This window comes from Harmonia axyridis, chromosome 6 (genome assembly GCF_914767665.1).
Source record: "Harmonia axyridis chromosome 6, icHarAxyr1.1, whole genome shotgun sequence".
Lineage (NCBI taxonomy): Eukaryota > Metazoa > Arthropoda > Insecta > Coleoptera > Coccinellidae > Harmonia > Harmonia axyridis.
Window position 1 is genome coordinate 16974827 of NC_059506.1, and position 9652 is coordinate 16984478.

The window sequence follows — 9652 nt, forward strand, 5'->3', positions numbered from 1 at the left end:
CTTGGATGTCAATGTTTTGTGTGTTTGTTTTCCTCCGAAAAAACTTGGAAATATAAGAGCCAATAGGCCAATTTTCCGGATTCTGTGCTCTTTCCAAACTTGACTCATCAATGGATACCCTAAACGAACTATAAATTTCAGGGTATTTCGAATTCAGTTTCTCACAATTAGCTTCAGGGAAATTCTTCCTGATCACAGTTGTAAAGTCTTCAATCGATGTTGTAGGATTTATCCTAGATATAAACAAATTCCGCTTTTTAGAAACACCGCCTATCTATAGGAAGTTCCTTCGAAGCACCCATTATCGACCAAGAATAACGTTGTTTTCTTGAATGTTTTGATTGAGGATTAACCTCATTGGTGACAGAGTTGTTTTGTCGATTCGAATTTGAACTACTTCGTGGTTCTGTGCTCACGGAATTTCGTGAATTTTGTGATTTCAGTTTCGCATGTGCATAATTATGTTCTGTCTCACTTCTATTATCTCTTGCGGACTTAGCATTGACGTCGTCACCTTTAGCCATGTCAGCATACGTTTTATTTACTTCAGGATCCTTATCACTTTCAGGTTGTTTTTTTCTGGGGTTTTCAAATCGTAATTCCATATCTCGTTCGTTTTCTTGAACATACCTTTTTTTACCATGAAATTCAACTTGAATGCGTAACAATTTAATGATTTCATCTTTACTTGAAACAATCGTACATTTCTCGGCAATGATTTTCTCATTTTCACAAATAATCTGCTGGAGTAATTTCACCTTCATTTTCAAGTGTGCTATCATAAAGGTGTCGTCAACAGTATTACCGTTCGAAGCATCATGGAATTCATCGTCCTCACTTGCACAACACACAAATTCTTCCTTATTGTCCTCAAAGGAAACGTTATTTTTAGTGCAACAATATTTATGAAACATTTGTTTACACTTTATGCATCTAAGCGTATTTTTCAGGGCATTTTTACAGCAAAATAAACACTTTAGTTTGGGATCGCCTGAAGCGTGATCTGCGTTCGGCGCCATATTTCTTACATGATCGGAGAGCTCTCGCCTCTCATTTATGGTTGGGTTGGAATTTGGATGTTCGGTGCCCAGAACCCGATTGAAAAATGGTCTTACTCAATTATATTAGTTACAATTAGTGTACAAATTCGAAAATCTTTCATATATCATTTCATGCTTCAAGATAAATCCAGAATGACTAACAATCTCGAAAAACGACGAATTGTTTGAAAAGAAATCTATAATTACTGAATCAGAATAAACAGGGTGATAGTGAATATATGAATATAAACTTCAGGGTCGTTCTACATGAAAAATAATGACATATTGCCACTGCATTGGTAATTTTGTACTCAACTGCAAATGGTTGGTCTTTCTGCTACCCAAATTTGTCTGGAAGTAGTACTTATGTCTTGTCTTGTCTTATTGGAAATTATGATTTCACATATGGCTCGAATAATCGATTTTTTTGCTTCTACACATTTAAAAACGTTGAGAAATTGTATTTTTCCGAATAATTCAAGAGAATTATCATCACAAATGCTTAACAAATATAAGCTATTACTTCGTTCATAAATAATGAAACTAACCTCATTTTCAGATTCCTTTTGATTATCCGAATCTGTGGATGAATTAGTAATTTTCTCTTTGGGTAGTTTGAGGATCCAGTGAGGAGGGACTATTATACTCCTATGAACACCTTCAAGAAAAATGAATTAAGTTTATTATAGTAATCCATAGAATAGGAACTATTCATGTCGAAAAACGAAAAAAAAACATGCACAACACAATTGTTTAGTCCATTTCAATTAATTGGAATATACATGGTGATTCACCGTGATGGCCTATTAGACGTTCATGGAAAACTAATCATAGTTTTTTGCTGAGAATTTGCATGTTGGGAATTGAGACCAATGATCTTTCTCTCTTGAATATTTTCAGAACTCTACAACTTGACTACTAGATACTTATCTTATTTCAAATAAAGGACTCAAACTCTTCTTCGGTTGAGCTAATATTCGATGACGTGCGAAAAGAGTTTTTCGTTTAGAATTTGCCCCAACTTCTAAGTTTTTTTAATTTTTTCACAAGTGCCAATGTCTTTTTTAATTTGATGAAACAAGAAATAACTCTCGCCTCTCGAACAAAAATCGCAACAAGTGCCAATGTCGTCTTTCAATTTGAAGAAACAAGCTTCATATTTCCGAAAGATAATAAATACTTCTTTTACCGAAGAATAAATATTTGTCCAGAGGGGGAAGCACAAAATGATTGAATAATCGTTAGAAGTTAGGAATATTACAGAAATTCTAACTTTCGTCAAAAGGTGGCAGCACTTTACGAGTTTTCATTTTATTTTTATAAAATCGCATTTCAGCCTTCGACAAATCTTCTTGAACAATACTTTTATGTGAAAATTCATTAAAAAAAAATTCTGTAACAAAAATAAAAATTGAAATTCTAGATGTTCTGTAGACCGGTAACGATGCATTGGCACATAATCATGGACGATTATATTGTAACCTGAAAGATGTGCTCATATAATTTTGGTACTCAATTCAGAAGTATCCTATATAGGTATGTATATCCTTTATTGTGTTTAATTATCCAATCTAAGGTTCCTTTACATAAATGTTTTCAGAGGTTATTTTCTATGGATAATAATTGACAGAAAAAACTCACCTAAGCTACATTCCTCTTCTTTTTTATCAACACTGAAACATGAATCTCTGTTGTGGTACGCGACTTTACACCAAGTACAACTTACGCATATGAAATTTTTAGAACTGAATGAAATCCTACATTGAAAGTTCTACGAAAAACGAATTAATCATAAACAAGATCTCAATTATTGTGTATAATTACCTTTGCACAATGATGACATCTAGTTTTCTCTGAAAATCTTTGGACCCAGTGATGATGCACCACATGCTTTTTTCTGTAGTGACTCAAGGGTTTGTTTTCGAATAAAGATCTACATTTGAACGTTAGTTGTTTCTGAGTCAAACAATTTTGATGAACAACTATGTTGCAAGATGAACATTTAACTCTTGGTCCATTTCTCTGATAGGGAGAGTCATTGCTGGATTAGGGTCAAAAATAAGTTTCTCGCGAGTGTATACACTCGCAAAAAAGTTGAAATAATGACTACCAACCGGATTGGGCGTGGTTACCGAACCTAATCAGAATAAAAGAACGGTTGCTTTGGTGACAGATAACTAGTTTTCGAGGAATTTGACATATACGGACCACCAACTTACTAACCATAGTAACCAAAGTGATACCCTTAATAAGGTTGGCGTTTCAAAGTGCTCTGAATTATAATCATCAGTAATTAAAGATGAAAAGGATAGTTGTGTAGTTGACTGTTTAATTATACAAAAAAAGAGGAAAAGGATAGACTAACACTTTTTGTTATATTTTCTTGGAAAAACTAATTGAACTTTTAATTAAGTAATATTTGAATAGTATTCTTTCGATCCAATCAAAAAAAAAATATTGAGTAAGGGTCAGATTTGATATTGAAATCGAGGTAGTTCTAAAAAATTAAACCTTTTGAACCACGTCCCCCTAGCCTAGAGACGATAATGGTTCAATATCAAAAGTAAGCGTTATTTTTATATAAAAAAAACGGTGTTTCACAAGAAAAGTTTTCTGTTTCAAGACAAACCAGAATTTGAAACAATCAGAAATACATACATTTGACGTTTTGAAATTTTTGTTGTATTTTGTATATTCCATTAATTTGTTGAGTTATTTATTAGTTATTTATTCCTGGTTTAAAAAGCCAACTCAATTTATTCGAGAATAATTCAAATTTTTCAAGGGCGAAACTTACAAGGCATTTAGATTCTCCAATATAACAAAAATCACCAGAAATATTCGAAGGCACCCATAAATGGTCCGATTTTCGGGCATTATTGCTCCAATCAGGCGTACTTCTCAGTTCCTGCGTGGAGTCTGGATTCTCTCTGAAAAATAGTGATGACACTAAAAATAGGTCTTATGATCAATTTTGGTAATCAATATTCGAAGGTTAAAAACTTGCTTTCAATTAGGAAACCTTACAACTTAGGTATAGGAACATGTGATATCGTCTGAAAGGTCATTTCATTTTTTTCAATATTCGAATTTAAATTTATTCATTCAGAGCATAATAACAGAAAATGTTTCGAATTTCCACAATTCAACTAGAAATAATAATGTAGAGGGTGGGCAAATAAGCGAGGTAAGCGGCTATATCTCAGGATCCACTCATCGTAGAGACTTGCGGTAAAAAATTTTACCACTAAAGTATACAAGAGAACACACTGGAAATTGTTTTGAAGTTCATACCTCTACCGCTAGGGGGCGTAATAGCTACCGTCGAGTAGAAAAATGAATTTTACTCGAAAATGTTTCACATGAAGTTGAAGAAAAAATATCATCACTGTAATCCATGGAAATTCTCTATCTTTTTGAATTGCCACTTTTGATTTTACGACATCAAATAATGGTAGGTGAAAGGGAGAAATCTGACAGATTGAAACGACTGTAACTTCAGTTTGGCTCAACATTTTTGAGCAAATTAGATCTCGTCTGAAAGTTAATATCTTGTTGATTGAGGACAAAATATAGTCATGATAAATTTGTTTTTGCTGCTTTCAATAGGGGGCGCTAAGTCAGAAGTTCATTGTTTTGTTCATTTTACTCCGAAATTTTAAATGTAATGATAGGATTTTCTTAACAGAAACCGAAGTTCTATCAAATTTGCATGAAAAAACCTGAAGGTCGCAAAGCGATCATTTCTGCCGTTCTGAAGTTATGGCCGAAAAAAGATATTCTTCAACTGATGCACTGCGAAAAACCAAATTGTGTCTTTAAGTTCTGACAGAAACAGAAATCCCATCAAATTTGTATGAAAAAACTAAAAGGTCGCAAAGCGATAGCTTCAGGCGTTCTAGAGTTATGGACGAAAAAAGATATTCTTCAACTGATGCACTGAAAAACTAAATTGTGTCTTCTTTCGGCCATAACTCCAGAACGCCTGAAGCGGGGGACTGCATTAGTGTGTTAGGCTTCCATAGCTGCCAAACCAGACATTTTAGAAATTTAGTTGAAAAGCATCCGCTTTGTACTTTCAATTCTGCATCTCTGGAAATGATTATCTGATATACAGGGTGTTCCCAAATAAAATTATTCAACAAATGAGTGATTTTTTAAATGGAACACCCCTTATATTTTTGCATATTTTTAATGCTCTTCAATACCTCTATCATGATGCAAAATATTAGGAATATTTTTCCAACAGTATGGATCTTATTCAGAAAAAACTACAAAATTTCGACGATACAGTAATTCCGTAAAAGCCCTTTACCGATTTCCAGAAGCGATAAAAATATCAATTTGATCAGAATTTCTTTTAACTTGCCTAGTCATCGTTCACAAATGATCAACCTCTTTTATACAGGGTGTCCGTTATCAATGTCCAAATATGAAGAATTTCAAATTGTTTTTTCTCGAGTTTTTCGAACCCTTTATTTTTTCCATGATGATGTACACAGTTTAAAACTTTACATTTTTTCAGAAGTAACCTTAGGATTATTTTCACTCCAGTGTCCAGCAGACACGAAAAATAACATTTCAACCAAGAATTTCCGGAAAAATGAACATAATAACTAACGGATATTTTAAATGAGTCACACAATGAAACCAAACTGAATGACCAATTCTTGAAAAACTTTGAAACCTTTCCAAAATCATAATCCTTGAAGTTCAACATGAAAATGATAATATTTGTCCGAATAAGTAACACATACATAGGTATTATTGGTAACTTGTGTATTCTAACGATTACACAGTTTTATCGGCACCAAAAAAAATTATTATTCATGAAATCGTTCATATGATGTCGGAGCAGTGCCACAGAAAGTACAACCTCACTTGGGATTAAACAATAGAAATCTCCATTGGGATTGAAATATCGTAAAGAAGACCCACCTTAAGAAATAGAAGTTGGAATAGTAGTACGTTAAACCACTTTCGTTCCTGAAACTGAGAGAATATACCTGCGTAATACTTGGCGTTATTACTTCAACTTCGCTGAATGGGAATTGGAGTACTATAGCTTCTTGCTAAGATCTAGTGTTTAGAAGGCTGAAAATAATCAACAGAAGAGGTTCCATCCTAACAGCACAGTAATTAATTAAAACTGATTTAAGTTAAGTTTTTATTTCAATATTATTTGTTGAGAGTGAAAAGGATCAATATTTGTGTATTTTAATTTTATTAAATTTTTAAAAACCTTTTTGTTTTGAGTTTTGATGCCAAATAAGCCAAAATCATCCCTAGAAATCAGTCTTAGAGTCTCATGGGCAATTGTAACGTAACACCTCTTCAGAGGTTTCTACTGTTTCTAGGTCGTAGATTGCAACTCGATACTGAATTTCTCCGATATCGGAGAAATCCGAATCGACCGTCAGATAGAAAAACCGATTAGGGAAAGGCTAAAAAGCCCAGAATTTTCCAATTATGTTTATTAAAATGTTTATAACTCATTTCTATAATCGTATCATCGGAATCCTTCATGTAGATATATGCGAAAATTAGATTGAATCTGTCTGAAATATTCTCTATTCTGTCCGATATTCTTCTTGAATTTCATCTGGTTCTGGTGGCGCGAACAAAATGAAACATGGAATTGTTATTTCACATAGGACTTATAATTGCATTTCATTTCAATCATCGAATCGGTGGTTTTGAAATGATAAAAAAAAATTTGAACTAACATATTCACGGAACCTCTAGTCCAGTTTTGCTTAAAGGGTATATACTACCTTCCTCACTAGGTCTCTTAAGTGGATTTTGATTCTGTGCGGAAATCGCTTGATCGATTCTTTCAATTTTTGGAATAAACCTTCGTATGACAGTTAGAAATAAACTCACAGATTTTTTGACGAAAAATGTATAGTTTTTGTTTTATATCTTTCTGAAAATGTCTCAATCCTATTTAAATAATGTTTTCATAAGATGAAATTAACATTATTTCTAAAACACTGCTTCCAGTAAAATTTTCATTTGTGCTTTTTTTATTTGATGATATTATCATTTATTGATATTCTGAATTTTCGAATTAAATTACACAAGAACGTATTCTTTTTTTTCATCATTGAAAAACTTTTCAATTTTCAAAGTATTTTAAAACAAAACTATAAATTTCTTTGGGAAAAAAATCAGTGTACGAAGGATATAGCGATTTTGGCAGAGAATCAAAATGAATCTGCACTGAAAAAGCTAGTGAGAAATTTCAAGGTTCATCGTTATATCGTGTTTACCGATGGATGAGACCTATTTGAATTTGGAGACGTCATCGATTCCTCTTTTAGAATCCAAAAATTACAGACAATGTACGTAGCGCTCAAAACAAAACAAATTCAAGGACATATAAATAGGGGGGTACTTGGGGTAATTAACCCCCCCCCCAAGATTTTTGAAATATAAGATTTCAAAAATCTTGCAGAGACGAAGAGCGGGAATTTCTCCATAAAATGAACCAATAGTAATCATTTTACTTTCCTTTGAAATCGACACGTCTGTAAAAAATCGGACCCCTTTACGATTTATGAGTATATTATTGCTTTCAAGATGAATACTTATATTGCACTAGGAGCTCGTCTTTGTCCGAGGTTTATTATTTCCTTTATCTATCCGCGTTGGCATCGCCTCTTATTTGCCATCTGTGATTTTTGCATTCGTCATCGGTATATACTTACCCGTTGTTTTCGGTCACAAAATTTCAATATGTAGTTATCGAAGAACTGAACTGAGTAATTCGCATCGAAATATGTCTGGGCTGTGTTGTACAATTTATTGTGTTTCATTCAAATTGCAATTTATTTGTGGAGACATCAGTTTTGAATTGACTTCATCTACAGGGTGTTCCTAAATTGGAGGTACAAATGAAAATGACAGATTTCTCGGATCATTTCAAAGAAAAAAGTCCTAACACGAGTCCCCAAACGCTTTGTTTTTGAGATTCAGGTGAAGAAGTTGAATTTTTTCCTTCATAGCACCTTCCCTTCACAAGATATTTAACTTGAATTGGCATAGATATTCCAATTCAAAGTTTTCATCATGTGATATCCTAATTTTGAATGCAAATCTACAAGGTGAGTTTTTTCTGGAAGGGTGCCCTCTTCTTTCCTCCAGAATTATTTCTTGTGAACCACTGGTAGTTTAGAAAAATTAAAAAAAAAACTCTGGTTCAATACTATACTTTTTAGTTTGTTGTAGTTTTGTCGTATTTGCAATACATTTCGAGAAAAAGATTCGAACAGCTCTATAGTAATTCTCAGGAAAATCCAAATTATTATAAAGATCCAGTTTAGAAGCTGTGATAAATGAATTAATTATGATTTTTGGTATTTATTTACCAACTCTGTAGTGAAGATTAATGAAGATTCGATCAACTTGTTATAGGCCATCTTATTTTTAAAATTATCCAAGGAATCTGTCATTTTCCTTCGTAAATCCAATTCAGGAAAACCCAGTATGAGATAAGAACAATCGAATTGGTAATGAAAAAAAATATTTCGAGTAATTTAGTTCAAACTTCGTCATCAAACCTCTTTCTCTCACATTATAGATATGAGTAAACAATGTCGTCAAAAAAATTTTTTTCGATTACCCCCCCCAAGAAAAAAAAAAGATCTACGCCCTTGATTAGATCTTGAGCTTGTTTGCTTCAAATGAAACTCAACTTACTCATCCTCAATGTCTTCGAAATTTTCAGGATTCATATTGTTTCAATAAATTCCATAAAACACCCACACCACTTCTCTACTCTGCACGATAATATTTCAGTCTGATTACTTCGTAGGATATTTCTTTCAACACTCGTTAATTAAATAAAGGGATTAAACTTTCGACGACATTTATAATACTATTAGTATTATAATGACCTTTCATGTGAAATAACTGAATTATTGGATTAATAATATCAATCCAGAGATTGTAGGCTAGTGAATGGAAGAATGGTAACTGAGCACTTATGTGAAATCTTAAGCTGAATTCGTACTCGTAATGTAATTTTTCAGGAAATTCCATAAGAACCTTCGAACCGTAATTTAACAACTGGGTAGAAGATTTCTGGTTTATTGTATTTATAATTTGCAGATAATTATTCAAAAAATAAATTTTCTACCTAATACTTGGGTGGATTTCACCTATTCGCTCACTTCAGACCTGTTCAACAAATATTGATTTTTAAGAATTTGTATTTATGGTCGTTCGTTTCATATTTCATGATGGAAACAGCCCAAATAACTTTTTAGAATATTTCCATACTCCCATAAAAAATCTAGTTGATTGAAGATTCTGGACACAAATCAATCAAAATAACTCCCAAGTTTGTCTTATTTTTCGAAAGATGGTCAGCCAAAGACACGGTTCTTCAAAATGATTGCTTATTTATTACAAGTGTTGCTTCAATATCTAGGGTCCGCGTTTCTGCCGCAGGTGAGGCAGTGCCTCACCAAATAAATTCTGGAAATTACACATATTAATCGAATATTTTATTAATCCATTTCATCACCACTTTATTCATAAGTCTCGATTTCACATCATATAGTATGGAACATTTTTAATTCTTTAATGAATATATCATGAGAATCTGC

General features: G+C 32.8%; 1 protein-coding gene across 5 annotated transcripts in view; it reads right to left on the bottom strand.

The window, feature by feature from the left end:
• Nucleotides 1–8843, bottom strand: part of LOC123682060 (eye-specific diacylglycerol kinase) — a 35427-nt gene extending 26584 nt beyond the window's left edge. For 2 of the 5 annotated variants that reach the window (XM_045620449.1, XM_045620451.1), the window contains exons 1-5: nucleotides 8742–8843; nucleotides 3838–3970; nucleotides 2865–3062; nucleotides 2682–2811; nucleotides 1589–1698 (exon numbers count right to left, since the gene is read on the bottom strand). In XM_045620449.1, coding sequence (XP_045476405.1) covers nucleotides 1589–1698; nucleotides 2682–2811; nucleotides 2865–3062; nucleotides 3838–3970; nucleotides 8742–8776 — 606 coding nt within the window. In that variant the 5' untranslated portion in view covers nucleotides 8777–8843. Of the gene's footprint in view, nucleotides 1–1588; nucleotides 1699–2681; nucleotides 2812–2864; nucleotides 3082–3837; nucleotides 3971–8741 lie in introns of those variants that run through there. The other 3 variants (XM_045620450.1, XM_045620453.1, XM_045620454.1) reach the window with 3 other exon arrangements.
• Between the last annotated feature and the right edge of the window lie 809 nt (nucleotides 8844–9652).